Source organism: Ornithorhynchus anatinus, chromosome 2 (assembly GCF_004115215.2).
Source record: "Ornithorhynchus anatinus isolate Pmale09 chromosome 2, mOrnAna1.pri.v4, whole genome shotgun sequence".
Taxonomy (NCBI): domain Eukaryota; kingdom Metazoa; phylum Chordata; class Mammalia; order Monotremata; family Ornithorhynchidae; genus Ornithorhynchus; species Ornithorhynchus anatinus.
Window position 1 is genome coordinate 140,370,876 of NC_041729.1, and position 15,025 is coordinate 140,385,900.

General features: G+C 53.6%; 1 protein-coding gene across 1 annotated transcript in view; it reads right to left on the reverse strand.

Annotated features, from left to right (window-relative positions):
• CLPB (caseinolytic mitochondrial matrix peptidase chaperone subunit B) overlaps nt 1–15,025 on the reverse strand; it is a 124,539-nt gene that overhangs the window by 74,217 nt on the left and 35,297 nt on the right. The window contains 1 exon segment of the mRNA XM_029058060.2: nt 8,796–8,899. Coding sequence (XP_028913893.1) covers nt 8,796–8,899 — 104 coding nt within the window.

Genomic DNA, 15,025 nt, shown 5'->3' on the forward strand with positions numbered 1-15,025 from the left:
AGCAATTCCCAGCAGATCCCTAAGGGGGCTCCCAGAAGCTCCCAGCGGGATGCTAATGGGCCCGAGCAGCTCTCAACACACCTCTTGCAGGCAGATCCCAGTTAGCTCCCAGTGGCTCCCAACAGACCCCTCAGCAGGCCCCTAGTAGCTCCCAGCAGTCCCCAAAAGACCATCAACGGGCCCCCCATCAGGCCCCAGCCAGCTCCCAGCGGGTCCCCCGAAAGCTCCCTCCCATCGTTTCCAATCTGCTTCCCCAGGCCCATTTTTCAGAAGCTGAGTGGAAATTCGTAGCCGGGGACGGCTGCTCATACCCTCAATTGCACTGCAAGCGAGCCGGAACTGGGACCTGGGTCGATGGTAACGCTATTTGACTGCCTCGGGCTCTGTACAAATCCCCTAGGCTGGAGTGTCACCCTTGACCTCTCCATCAAACCTCTCCGACCCAGCCCCTTCCCCGGCCTCGCCTGGGGCCAGAGAGTGCGGCTGGGGAGAGGTGGGGCGGTGGCAAGAGAGAGGGCAGTGTGTCAGGTCTGGGCCGGCTCCTCTCGGGCAGCTGTCCCGGCTGCGAGGAGAACCGGGGGCTTGACCCTCTGGGGGCCGGCGAAGGAGCTGCCGGCTTGCCTTCCCGCAACCGGTTTGACCGTGGCACTGCCGGGGCGGGAGGCCGGGTCGGGAGGCCGGGTCGGGACCATGTCGTTCTCCTCTTCTTCACACCGAGCACAGCCTGAAATCCCTTCCCCCGAGAAAGCTCGGTGCAACCGCAGCCTCTGCTGCCCCTGGCGGGTGGGAGAAGGGAAAAGAGCAGATGAGAACCGTGAAGCCAGGGTAACAGGTAACAGGCCTGGGCAGAGGCAGGCCAGGATGGGTGGCTGATGAAGCTGGGATCTTGGTGGGGGTGGGGCTGGGGGGGCCAGGATGGATCGAGGGGAGTTTAAAGGCCCAGAGATACAGTCGGGCCTCTAGCTCTGGGGTGCTCAGGCCCAGCCCCCAGCTGTCGAGCACTGGACCCGTAAATCGTGGCTCCTTCCATCTCTAACTCCGCCCCCGTCCAGCAGCGGCACCTGTATTCTGCCAGGAAGGAGTGCGATCGCCTCTCCTCTGTCCCCATCCCAGGTGGGAAAATGGGGGCGGGGGCAGTGGTGGAGGTCCCCCGCAGCGGGGACTGACTAGAGGGGCAGGCAGGCTGGCGGCCCCAGCTCCTTCACTGCTCGCCAAACCTCAAGGTGACCCTGGACCCAGGGGAGCACCTGGGAGCGAGGGAGTCTGTGGCTCGAGGGTGTTCTGGGGCAGAGCTCTGCTGGAGGAAGGAAGGTAAACTAGATCCAGCAGAGGCACGGGCAAGGCCTCTGGGGGTGCCCTGCAGAGGGAGGGGGAGGACACCTGACCCCAGGCCCTAGCCCCACACGAGGCCGTGCCGTGGGTTCCGTGTGGGATCGGTCCACCCCGCTGGCCACCCAATCCCAAGGCCCACGGCTGTTGTGGGTCCAGCCCGCCGGCCGGAGGGCTGGAAAGAGCTTCCTCAATCCAGGGAAGGGTCGTCCGTCCTTCTCAGGGGGAAATCCCTTCCCGGGGGTTAATCTGGTCACTCTGGCTCAGGAGCTTTGCCCTGGTCAACAGTGTCCTGCTGAGGCACCAGGCAAGGCCTCCTGGGCCCCTGGCCGCTGGGAGCGGGAAATGGCTCCCCTCTGGGCCCTGATCCCAGCGAGACCAAGTTCACCTGCAGCTCTGACCCCCGACTTGCCCCTTAACCCATCGCCGATGAGGAAACCCTAAGGCCGGCAGGGTAACCCCCCACCCCACCCGTAGCCTTCTACCTTGTTTTGGTCCTCTCCTGCACCCCAGAACCTAACCACTTCACCCCAGTGCTGACTCAAGCCCTACCCTGAGAGAGCCCACACTGTCCCCACTTTCCCTCAGGCCAGGCCTGGGGACCTTAGCTCTCTTCTACTTGGGAGAGTCTGAGGAGGGGAGGATTAGGGGATCGTTCTGCACTGCCCATCTTCTGTGGGGCCCAACAGAGCAGCCCGCTAGTGGAGAGTCCGGGACCCTCACTCCCAACCAATCAATCAATGGTAGTTCTTGAACACCTACTGTACTAAGTGCTTGGGATAGAAGCAGTGGAAACAGTCCGGGCCTGGGACTCAGAGGACCTGAAATTGAATCCCGGCTTCACCACTTGCCTGCTGTGTGTCCCTGTTCAAGTCACTTAACTTCTCTGGGCCTCAGTTTCCTTATCTGTACAATGGGGATTCAATCAACGTCTGTCTCCCCCTCCTACTTAGATTGTGAGCCCGAAGAGAGATAGGAACTGTGACCAACCTGATTATCTTGTATCTTCCCCAGGGCTAAATAAAGTGTTTGGCACAGAGTAAGCACTTTAGAAATATTATTATTATTATTACTACACCTGTATGAAAACACACATTCCCTGCCTTCAAGCAGCATACGACCCAGTGCGGGAGAGACAGAGACCAAAATTCTGGACAGACAGCGAAAGCCAGAGGAAGAACAAGTCAGAAGCAGGCAGCGGGGGCAAACACAAAAAGCTGAAACAGCTGAACAAATGACTGACTGTACGGATGAATATACAAATCATGTAGAGATAAAACCATCCGCCGGGACCTGGGTGAGGAGAGGCTTGAAATACACCCGACGGGCTACTGGCAGGAGATGGGTTGACATGACTGGGGTGTGGTCACTGGATCGGGGAAGGCTTCCTGGAGGAAGCTGCCCTGGGAGGGGACAGCAGGGCAGACCGACCTGGGGAGCACCCAATGAATGAGCCGGGAGGAGCCTGGACGCGGTCCTTGGACACCTGGTGGATCTGGACCAAGTTGGTCCCTGCTTGTGCTTGGAGTTTCCCACACCTTCCTGCAAAGCGTCCCGCCTTCCAAAGATGTTAAAGAGTTGCCATAAAGAGCAAATACAAAATGCTGTAATTAATAGCCAATTCCAAGCCAACCCAGCATCTCTACTAATAAACCTCAACACTTGCAAAAAGAACAATAAATTCTACACCTCTCCTTTCCGGGGAGGCTTTTTTTTTTTTATATCCTCCATGTGTGTGAGTGTGCGAGAGAGAGTGTGTGCGTGCGATTTGTGTGTGTGTGTGTGTGTGTATATATATATATATATTTATTCTTCTTTATTTCCCATCTAGGGAGGGGCAGAATAATGAACTGCGTGCGTCAGGGAAGATGAATCTGAGCTACTAGGGAGCAGTGCAGTAAAAAGATTAAAGTGTTATTATTGTGAGTTTCTTTCCCCCCATGGTCCGTTGTGACAGCTTGGCCGTCATCTGTAAAAAATGTCTCAGTGAGAGATAATCATCGGAAACTCAATAAAGCGTCAGGGGAAGCCTCATCCACCATCAATCACTGGGTGCCTGGAAAATTTCAGCCCTCTGTCTCCCCTTCCTGCTATCCATATAAATGTCGGTAATATATTTTGTGTGCTGTGTGGGACGGAGTCCCTGATTTGGAAGTTTTTATGAAAAAATATTTTTACACAAAATATGTAAATTGGCTCAAAAAGGCCCCACAAAACAAAGAGGGTTCTGCTTCCTCCTCGTTTTTGATTTTTATAAATGCAACAGAATTTATTCTTTTTAATAAAACATGTCAAGTCTAAAATTAATGCGCCTGGCCTTTTTCCCCCTCGCCCCCCCACCAAAAAAATATTGGTTTGAAGGGCTGAAGAGAGATGAAAACAATTAACTTTATTGGCTGATCTATTCTGTCTTAAATAAAGTCTGCTCTCAGGCAGGCGGGCTCGGCGGTCCACGGCTCATATTTTCCTGGTGTTTCGGGCCTGTCCGTCGTCCCCCTCGCCCGTCCTTGCCAGCGAGGGCTCCTTCGCCGGCTCCGGCTCCCATCCCGCCCCCTCCAACATCCCCCACGCTGCAGTGCGGCCCGGGGCCTCTGCCGCTCGGGTCCCGCCGGCCCTCTAGAGCTTTAAACGGCTGGCCACCGGGTCCAAGCTGACTCACCCGGCCCCGGGTATGTCTTCCCCCTCCCTCCCCGGCCCTGGACGACGGCGCTGGGAATAAGGCCAGGAAAGGAACGTCTACCCGCCGGGAACTGCCCAACTTCTGAGCTCCACCTCCATACGATCCCGGTCCCTCCCCGTGGGGAAAGGGAGCTCCTTCCGGGACCAGGCCGCGGGGCCTTTGGGACAGAGGCAGCAGGAGCTGGAGGGAGGGGACTGACCTTGAAATGGAGCAAGGCGTGCCCGGCCCTGTCTGCGAGAGAATCAGGAAGCAGGGCTGGGCCGCCCACAGGGAATGAGTGCCCTGACTTCTCTTCCCCTGCCCCATCACAATACCTCCCTCCTCCCTGATGCTCAGGGGACCGGGACTGGGAAAGGCCCCGTGAGACCCCGGCCAAGACCCGCCCTGATCAAACGACAATGGTTCTGCACCGACGGTTAAGCTCCCTCTGAGGACTAGGAGACCCTCTCTTCCGCTCAGCGTCCCCGGAAACTGCTGCTTTGCGCTTCCTGCGAATCACAGTGTCAAAGGGTGGCCGAGGATCTGGACAGATTATCTAAGCCATCTCCCTGTCCCTGGGCAGGACAGCTCCCAACTCAGCCCACGTGGAGTCTCTCCTCTTCTCTTTGCTCTCCAGGAAGGAGATTCCAGATTTCACAAGTCTTCCTCTGCAGCAAGGACTGTCTAACCTAAATCCCTGCTGCCATACCTTAAGCCCAGTTAAAGCTTTAGCTAAGACTTTTTTTTTGTTCTCAGCAAAGAGAGACGGCAGCCTGGATCAAAACCCTTCATAGGTCCCTGGGCTACCTCTTCTCTTGCCTGCTCATCCCAATGCCCCCTCCCTTCCTTTAAGTCAATTGATCAATTAATGGTCTTCTTTGAGCACTTATTCATTCATTCAATAGTATTTATTGAGCGCTTACTATGTGCAGAGCACTGTACTAAGCGCTTGGAATGAACAAGTCGGCAACAGATAGAGACAGTCCCTGCCGTTTGACGGGCTTACAGTCTAATCGACGCTTACTCGGCACTTACTGTGTGCCGAGTAAAAATAATAATAATGACGGCATTTGTTAAGCGCTTACTATGTTCTAAGTGCTGGGAGGGATACAAGGTGATCAGGTTGCCCCACGTGGGGCTCACAGTCTTAATGCCCATTTTCCAGATGAGGTAACTGAGGCACAGAGAAGTTAAGTGACTTGCCCAAAGCACAGCTGACAAGCGGCGGAGCCTGGATTTGATCCCATGATCTTCGACTCCCCAGCCCGTGCTCTTTCCTCTGAGTCACGCTGCCTCTCTATACTATACTAAGCGCTTGGGAGAGTAAACTTAACAGAGTTGGTGGACCAGTTTGCTGCCCATGACAAGCTTACAGTCTCAAAATCCCATTTTGGGGAAATGTTGCATCCACCTGGCGGTCAGAGAGATAGCAAGAAGGAAGAAGGGATGGCTCCCAGGCCCCAACAACGCCGGCACACTCTTCCCTCGAGAGGGATCAGGGTTGCTCGCTCAATCTTTGCCCTGGAGGTGGCATCAGCAGAGTAGGCTTTGGAGCCTCGGGGCTAGAAGGTTCAGTGAGGGCAAGCCAGGCCATGTCAGTCCAAGCCAGGCAGCCCTCCAGCCTTGGACAAGCAGTCCCAGTGGCCTTCAGGCAGAATGAGAAGTGGTATGGCCTTCTGGAAAGAGCACAGACCTGGTAGTCACAGGATGTGGGTTCTAATCTCAGCACTGTCACATGCTTGCTGGGTGACCTTAGGCAAGTCACTTCACTTTTCTGGGCCTCAGTTACCTCATCTGTAAAATGGGAATTAACACTGTGAGCCCCGTGTCGTATGGGACAAGGACTGTGTCCAACCTAATTATCTCGTTCCCACCCCAGGGCTTGGTTCAGTGTCTGGCATGTAGTAAGTGCTTCATTAAAAAAAAAAATACGTAGTCAATATCATGGGTTTTTGCAAGCTTCTTGAGAAAGGGAGGGCAGCTGACCACTCCTCCGTGTCACCTGCCCCATCTGGATAACTAACCGCCCCTCCTTGTCCCCAGCTCCTTAAAACTGACTGCCCCTCCCTGTCCATTACCCGGAAGGCTAACGACCATTTCTCTCCGTTTCCTGCCTGGGCTGAGTGTGGCTTCCCCTCCCCGCTTACTGCCCCAAGCCCCCATAGACACACAGCAACCCCAAGGGCAGAGGTGGGGAACACGGGACTCCCAGATATTAGAAGGCCTAACCCAGAAGTTGGAAGGGACCCCCAGCAAAGTAGATAAATGAATCTGACCTATCGCTGCAGAGTGAATAAATACCATTCAAGTCCTGGAAGCTACAGTAGCAGCAAACCTCCTGAGGATTGGAAGGTTTAAAAAAAATCATTTTCAAGACAAATTCAGCAGCAACATCTCCAGGCTCGATTACCAACACCCGGGGCGGGGGGCGGGGCTCGTCTGAAAAACGCTTCCTTTTTCTGCCCTCATCTGGATGCTAAACTCAGGCAGTTTAGGGGTACGAGGGCCCACTCCGGGGATTACCTGCAAGATCTCCATTTCGGTGAGCCCCTCTCCAAACCCAGCACCGCTCTCTGCATCTCTCCTCCCCAGGCTATCCAGGTTCTTCCGGCCCATCCTACAGGGCCTGGTGGTTCAGCCAAACCCGGCACCTCTGCTGGGCAGGGGATGGGACCACTAGCCGCACCTGGGCCCCTTAAGTTGCCCATGCCCTTGTGGAGACTGACAAGCAGTCATGGCAACTGAGCAACCATCTGCATTCTTCCTGCTTGGACAACCAGGTGAGAACTAAGACTGTGAGCTCCATGTACGATAGGGACTGTGTTGAGCTGCTTCTGATAAGGATATTAATAATTAATAACTGTGGTACTCATTAAGTGCTTACTATGTGGCAACCCTGTACTAAGTTCTGGGGAAGAGCCAGCATCACCAGGTTGGACATAGTTCCTGCCTCTCACAGGGCTCACAGTCCAAGGAAAAGGAGAACAGGGATTCCAGCTCAATCAATCAATTGTATTTACTGGGTGCTTACTGTATGCACGGCATTGTACTAAGCCTTGGGAGAATAAAATACAGGAGAGTTGAGAGACATGTTCTCTGTTCCCAAGGAAATGGCAGTCCAGAAGGAGAGACGGGCATTAATATAAATAAATAAATTACGGATATGTACACAGGTGCTGTGGGGCTGAGGATGGAGTAAATAAAGGGTGCAAATCCGAGTTGAAGGGCGATGCAGAAGGGAGTGGGAGAAGAAATGAGGGTTTAGTCGGGGAAGGCCTTTTGGAGGAGATGTGCTTTTAATAAGGCTTTGAGGGTGGGGAAACGGATCCGTCTATCAGGTAGGAAGCGTGAGGGAGTTCCAAGTCAGAGGCAGGATGTGGGCAAGGGGTCGAAAGTGAGATAGATGAGATAAAGGTCCAGTGAGTAGGTCGGCATGAAAGAAGCAAAGCGTGTGGGCTTGGTTATAGTAGGAAATCAGAGAGTTAAGGTGGAGGGGGTAAGGTGATTGAGTGCTTTAAAGCCAAAAGTAAGGAGTTTCTGTTTGATGTGGAGGTGGGTGGGCAGACATTGGAGGTTCTTGAAGAGTGGGGAAGGATGGACTGAACGTTTCTGTAGAAAAATGATTCAGGCAACAGAATGGAATATAGACTGGAGTGGAGAAACAGCTGAGGTTGACAAGGTGGTTGATGCAGTAATCAAGGTGGGATAGAATAAGTGTTTGGATTCAGGTGGATGGAGAGGAAATGGTGGATTTTACTAATGCAAAGGTTGAACTGACAGGATTTGGTGACAGACTGAATACATGGGTTGAATGAGAGAGATGACTTGAGGATGATGCCAATGATGAGGAAACTAAGGCACGGAGAAGTTAAGTGACTTGCCTAAGGTCACACGGCAGGCTACTGGCAGAGCTGGGATGAGAACCCAGGTCCCACTAGTCTATGCTGTTTATCTTGTATCTATTTAGTAAGTGCTTGGCATATAGTAAGTGCTTAACAATTACCACCAATATTTTTTATTTTGATGGTAACGCTGAGTGCGGGAGAAGACGTCTGGGAGAGAGGTCTCCCAGAGTCCCCGTGCCACTGTGGAAGGCTCAGTGGAGACCTCTGGTCTGGGATTGGGGATAAATTCTTTTCCAGTCCAGAACCCGAAAACAAAGCTGACCTTCCAGAGACCCCAGGGTCTCAAACTCAGAGAAAAGACCAGGAGAGGAGGAGGAAGAACAGGGGGAGGAGGAGGAAAACGAGAGGGAAGAGGAGAAGGAACCCGGTATGAATGGGTCAGGCAATAGGATGCAGAAATGAAGATGAAAAGCCCAGTGTTGGTCCAGCCAGGAGAACACCATTCTGCACACTTCTCCCCACTCCTCAAATCCTCCTATTCATGGCTGCATCAAGCGGAGAGTCCTGACCATCAGCTTTAAAGCATTCCATCAGCCCTCCCCCTCCTACCATCCACTCTCTTCTCCCAACACACCCCAGCTCACAATCCCTTCCTTTCAAGCAAACCTGCTCACTGAGCCTCATTTTCATCTCTCCCTCTGCAACCTCTTGCTCATTGCCTTCAAGGATCCCTACCTTGATTAATTTTGGTTTTCCCACTTTAGCATTTCTGGCCCCGCAAACCAGGTCTCCATTTCACATCCCTTGCTTCTTCGAGTGAGAGAACGGAGGCCCAGAGAGAATGAATAACTAGTTCAGGGCGCACAGCACACCCCGGGGGGGAGCCTCTGGGAAAAAGTCAAGTCAGAGTCAAGTGATGACTGAGAGGCCAAAGGGGACAAGAGGCGGGACTTGTTACTGACCTTCCAGGGAATGGATGCCCTGCTCCTTGGCGGTCTTGTAGACACTGCTGAACTCATCGCCCAGGTTTGGGTCGGCGCCGGCTGCCAGGAGAACCTTGACGACGCTGCGGGGAAACAGGAAATCGGAAATGTGAGTGGCAGAGAAACCGGGTGAGACGGCAATCAACCTTGGAGCATCTTCTTTGGAGGGCTGGGAGCTGCCATCAGGAAGAGTGTGGTAACATTTCGTGATGACATTTTCTGGGAAAAACTGTGGGGCCCAAAAGTACTTATTCTTCAAAGTAGCAGTAATAGAGCAGCATTCACTGCGTGCTCATCTGGTGTGGTGCACTGTGCCAGCTGTTTGGGCAGTACAGAATTACCAAGTGACCGGCTTCCTGCCCTCTGAGACTCACACCTTTACGACCCATGCCTCGGTTTGCTTTTCTCATCAACTCTGGTGATCCCAGGGCTGGTGGGGGGACCCAGTCCGTAGACCACTAACCAACTTGCTGTAGACCACCTCTTCTCCACTCCCTGCTGGGTCTTTTTGGTTTATCTCCTTGCTCCATCAGCGGAGAGGGAGGCAGGTGTTGGGAGGCAGGTGGGGGGGGGGGGGCGGGATGGGAGGTCAGGGCAAAGATGGGGCGAGGATCAGTGGCAAGCCCTTGCCCACTCAAACTCAGGCCATGCAGGCCTCTCTCAGCACGTGTATGGGCCCAGGAACAAAGGGTCTCCTGTTCACATGCCAAAGGAACGGACCAAAGGCATCCTTGTAACTCTCAACGCACTCGCAGATGCGGCGGGTGATCAGACCAAGGGCCTCCCGCGGCTGATTGGACATCACCCGCCCCAGTCAAGGGCCGGCACTTCCAAAGAGCACCACCGGAAGAGTCCAGGTCATATGGCTCGCAAATTTCCTCTTTTTGCCCTCCTCACTGTGACACCTACACACTTGGGTTCGTATCCCTTAAGCACTTTGATATTCACCCAGCCCTGCAGCACTTACCCTTATATTCTACCGTTTCCCCTATCTGTAATTTACTTTCACACTTGTCTCTCCATCTACACCGCAAGCTCCTTGAAGACAGGGATCATGTCTACCTGATGACTCTCCTGAGTGCTTAGTACAGTCTGCACCCAGTAAGTGCTTAATAAATATCATCGCTTGATTGACTGACTGCTAAAGTCGATGGGCCATGAGCCTAGCCACAGTGAGTCTCAGCTCCCCGGGGTCACCCCCGAGGCCGCTCCGAGGCCAGGGGACCCATGGTCTCCGAGGAGACAGAGTCCTGTCCTGTGAGAAATGACTCGTTGGGCTCTCTCGGCTGTTGCTGAGAAAACCACCGTGAGAGGCAAGAAGCAGGGTCTTCATAGTCCTCAGGCCCAGCTCCAGCCAGAACTGCAACCAAGGGATTTTCCCTCCACTGGCAGTCTCCAAAGCAAAATGGAAATCTGGGGAATTCAGCAACCTCCAACGCCCCTCTCCCCAGCCCTCAGCACAGTGCGTCTCTGGACCCAAACCTTCCCCGGCCACTGCCCCTCAGGCGACCCGGTGTTTCCACGCTGCCCGAGAAACCGAGTCAAAGTCTCAGTCTGGGCATGGAGAGGCCTGGCAGACTCCTCAGCCTCCTCTAGCCTCAATATTTCCCTCTCTAAAATGGAAAAAGGGCAGCCACTTTCTGGGCTTTGTGCTTGTGATTCCTGTTCAGGGTCACTGTTTTGGGGTCAGCCATCCTCAGGCGAGCTTGCCCTTTTGGTTGGCCTGACTCCCAAAAGCTGGCTGGGGCGGGAGGGAACAAGGAGGACAAGGGGCTGTTGACTTTAGACTCCCTTCTCAAACACCTGGCTCCTCCACTTCCCCACCTCTCACCACCGCCCCCCACCCCCCCGTGACCTTGCCGACCATGAGGCATGAACACCCCCTAGCCTCTTCAGCCCCCAATCCACTCTATCATCCTTCCCTACCAACTCCTAAAAGATCACCCATGTCCTTTTGAAATCTACCCCATCCACCTGAACCTCCAACCCCATCTCTTTGCACTTTATTAAAAAATCTGCCCCCTCCTTCCTTCCCTCCCTGACTGCTCACTCTCCTAAGACTCCTTCCCCTCCACTTTCAAACACACTCGAGAATCTCCTATCCTAAAAACCCCATCCCTGGACCCTGCAGTCCCTTCCAGCTATCACCCTATCTCGCCTTTTCCATTTCTGTCCCACTTCTGGAACGAGTTGTTTCCTTCCCACCCTGTCTCCACTTCCTTTCCTCCACCTCCTTCCCAGACTCCTGCCATCTGGCTTCCGCCCCCTCCACTCCACTGAAACTGTTCTTTCCAACATCACGAGTGACTTCCTCCTCACCAAATACAATGAATTCTACTTCATCCCCAATCTCCTTGACCATTCAGTGGCTTTTGACACTGTGGAACACTAGCAAACCTGGCTCCACTGACCCTGTCCCCTCCCGGATCTCCTCCTATCGCTATGGCGGCTCATTTGCGGTCTTTTTCACTACCTGCCTCCCACTCCCTAACTGTGGGAGTCCCTCAAGGCTAAATTCTGGGGCTCCACCTCTTTTAATATTTGTTAAGCGCTTACTATGCATCAAGTATTGTACTAAGCCCTGGAGTAAATACAGTATAATCAGGTGGGACACTGTCCGCCTATTTTCATTCATTCATTCAATAGTATTTATTGAGCGCTTACTATGTGCAGAGCACTGAACTAAGCGCTTGGAATGAACAAGTCGGCAACAGATAGAGACGGTCCCTGCCGTTTGACGGGCTTACGGTCTAATCGGGGGAGACGGACAGACGAGAACGATGGCAATGAATAGAGTCAAGGGGAAGAACATCTCGTAAAAACAATGGCAACTAAATAGAATCAAGGCGATGTACATTTCATTAACAAAATAAATAGGGTAATGAAAATATATACAGTCGAGCGGACGAGTACAGTGCTGAGGGGATGGGAAGGGAGAGGGGGAGGAGCAGAGGGAAATGGGGGGAAAAGAGGGTTAGGCTGCGGAGAGGTGAAGGGGGGGGTGGTAGAGGGAGTAGAGGGAGAAGAGGAGCTCAGTCTGGGAAGGCCTCTCGGAGGAGGTGAGTTTTAAGTAGGGTTTTGAAGAGGGGAAGAGAATCAGTTTGGCGGAGGTGAGGAGGGAGGGCGTTCCGGGACCGCGGGAGGACGTGGCCCGGGGGTCGACGGCGGGATAGGCGAGACCGAGGGACGGCGAGGAGGTGGGCGGCGGAGGAGCGGAGCGTGCGGGGTGAGCGGTAGAAAGAGAGAAGGGAGGAGAGGTAGGAAGGGGCAAGGTGATATAGAGCCTCGAAGCCTAGAGTGAGGAGTTTTTGTTTGGAGCGGAGGTCGATAGGCAACCCCTGGAGTTGTTTAAGAAGGGGAGTGACATGCCCAGATCGTTTCTGCAGGAAGATGAGCTGGGCAGCGGAGTGAAGAATAGACCGGAGCGGGGCGAGAGAGGAGGAAGGGAGGTCAGAGAGAAGGCTGACACAGTAGTCTAGCCGGGATATGACGAGAGCCCGTAGCAGTAAGGTAGCCGTTTGGGTGGAGAGGAAAGGGCGGATCTTGGCGATATCGTAAAGGTGAAACCGGCGGGTCTCGGTAACGGATAGGACGCGTGGGGTGAACGAGAGAGACGAGTCAAGGATGACACCGAGATCGCGGGCCCGAGAGACGGGAAGGACGGTCGTGCCATCCACGGTGATAGGGAAGTCTGGGAGAGGACCGGGTTTGGGAGGGAAGATGAGGAGCTCAGTCTCGCTCATGTTGAGTTTTAGGTGGGGGGCCGACATCCAGGTGGAGACGTCCTGGAGGCGGGAGGAGATGGAGGTGGAGCCTGAAGGGAGGGGGAGAGGACAGGGGTGGAGATGTAGATCTGCATGTCATCTGCGTAGAGATGGTAGTCAAAGCCGTGAGAGCGAATGAGTTCACCAAGGGAGTGAGTGTAAATGCACCAGGAGGACGAACGGTGGGCGCTCAGCCAGAGGCACAGAAAAGTTAAATGATTAACCCAAGATCACACAGCAGACAAGTAGCAGAGACAGGATTAGAACCCAGGGCCCCTGACTCCGTGTCCTACACTCTTTCCATTAGGCCACACTGCTCTGTTTTCTAGCCTCCATTTACAATTCATTCCCTCGGGGAGCTCACCCACTCTCCTAGCTTCAGTTACCCTCTCTATAAGGATGACTCTCAAATTTCCTTTTCCAGCCCTTACCTTTCCCCTCTCTGCCAGCTCACATTTCCTCCTGCTGTCAGGACATATCTACCTGAATATCCTGCCATCAACTTAACTTCACCATGTCCAAAACTGCATTTTTCTCCCAAACACGCTCCTCCCCACAACCTTCCCACCACTGTGGATTACAGCTCGACCCCCGTCTGCTGTGTGACCTTTGGCAAGCCACTTCTCTATGCCTCAGTTACCTCATCTGTAAAATGGGGATTAAGACTGTGAATACCACGTAAGACAACCTGATTACCTTGTATCTAACCCAGTGCTTTGCACAGAGAAAGCGCTTAACAAATATCATAATTATTATTAGTACTATTATAACACCACCATCCATCCTGTCTCACAAAGCCACAACCTGGGCACTCCCTCTCCTCTCATAAACAAACAGATCACCAATCTCCCCACTTTCAAAGCTTTTCTAAAAAAATCACATCTCCTCCAAGAGGCCTTCCCAACTAAGCCCTCGCCTCCCCTACTTCTTCTCCCTTTTGCGTTATCTCTGCAGTTGGGTCTGAACTCTTTAAGCACTTGTTAGTCACCCCACCCTCAACCCACAGCACTTATGAACAGATCTGTAATTTATTTATACCAATGTTTGTTTCCACCTCTAGGCTGTAAGCTCCTTGTGGGCAAGGTATGTGTCTACCAACTCTGCTGTCCTGTACTTTCCCAAGCGCTTAGAACGGTTCTCTGCACAAAATAATTGCTCAATAAATACCACTGACTGATTGAAATTTGCTTCACCTCTCTCCTTGAACTTGCATATTCGGTCTGTCTAGATCATGTCTACCAACTGTATCGTAATGTAGTCTCCCTAGAGAAGCAACATGGCCTAGTGGAAAAAAGCACAGGTCTACGAGTCAGAGGACCTGGGTTCTAATTCCACGTCTGCTACCTGCCTGCTGAGTGACCTAGGGCAAATCACTTAACTTCTCTGTGCCTGAGTTTTCTCAACTGTAAAATGGGGATTCAATACTAAGACTCTAAGACTCTAATACTAAGACCCCATGTGGAACAGGGACAGGGTCGGCCCTGATTAACTCATAACTTCCCCAGTGCCTGATGCATAATCGACACTTAACAAATACCATTAAAAAGTGTTTAGCACAGTGCACTGCAAACAGTGAGCACTCAACAAATATCACTGAATGATCGACTGATTGACTATTTCTGAGTGCAGAAGGGTTGGGGACGGCAACACATCTGCGTGCAGAGTGAGGATAGAGCAGCTATTTCAGGATGGAAGGAGTTCTGTCGGATACCTCTCCTAACCCCTGCCCAATAGCCCTAATGTGGCAGAGTCAGCTCTGGTTCTCCTTCTCCTGTTCTACTGTGGGTGCCCAGACCACCCCTGCCCCCGTTCTCGGCCCCACACCCGCCGCGGTGCCGGGTCCTGGAGTCCTGGGTGATAATGTTCTTGCCGCCTCTGGGCCGAAAGAAACATGACCCCCAACTGGGCGTGGCGACTGTTCAAACTGGATTCTTTCCGGGTCAGTGGGCTTCAAACATCCTCATCCCATCACTGCAATCGCCCCGACCCTTTCCCGTGTCAGATCCTCCCCCGGCTGCCCCAAACGCTTTGACTCTGCCGCCAACTGTGGCTCGGCGCTCCGATCCGGCGCTCCGACCCTCCTCCCCGGACGCTCTGGATTCCGACTCGAGGAGCTCCGTGGGGGCTCGCGGGGTCAGCCGGCTCTCGCTGCCCGTGATCTGCCCCGCTTCTGCATGACCAGGTCCCCCGATCGTGAGTCCCTGGAGCCCGCTCCTCTGAAGCAGGAAAAAGCTCAGGGGAGCCTTGCCTCCAGGGGACAATGCCTGGCTCAATATCCGGCTGCTCGATCCAATCAGCCTCCAGACCCGGCTGCTGGTCTCCTGGCAGGGAGTGCCTTCGGGCAGCAAATGTCATCGATTGTCGCTCCTAGACTGGAGATGGCTCAGGAGGGCACTGATTGCTCCCTGTCTAATTTGCGGGTGGGAGGACGTGCTGCAGCCAAAG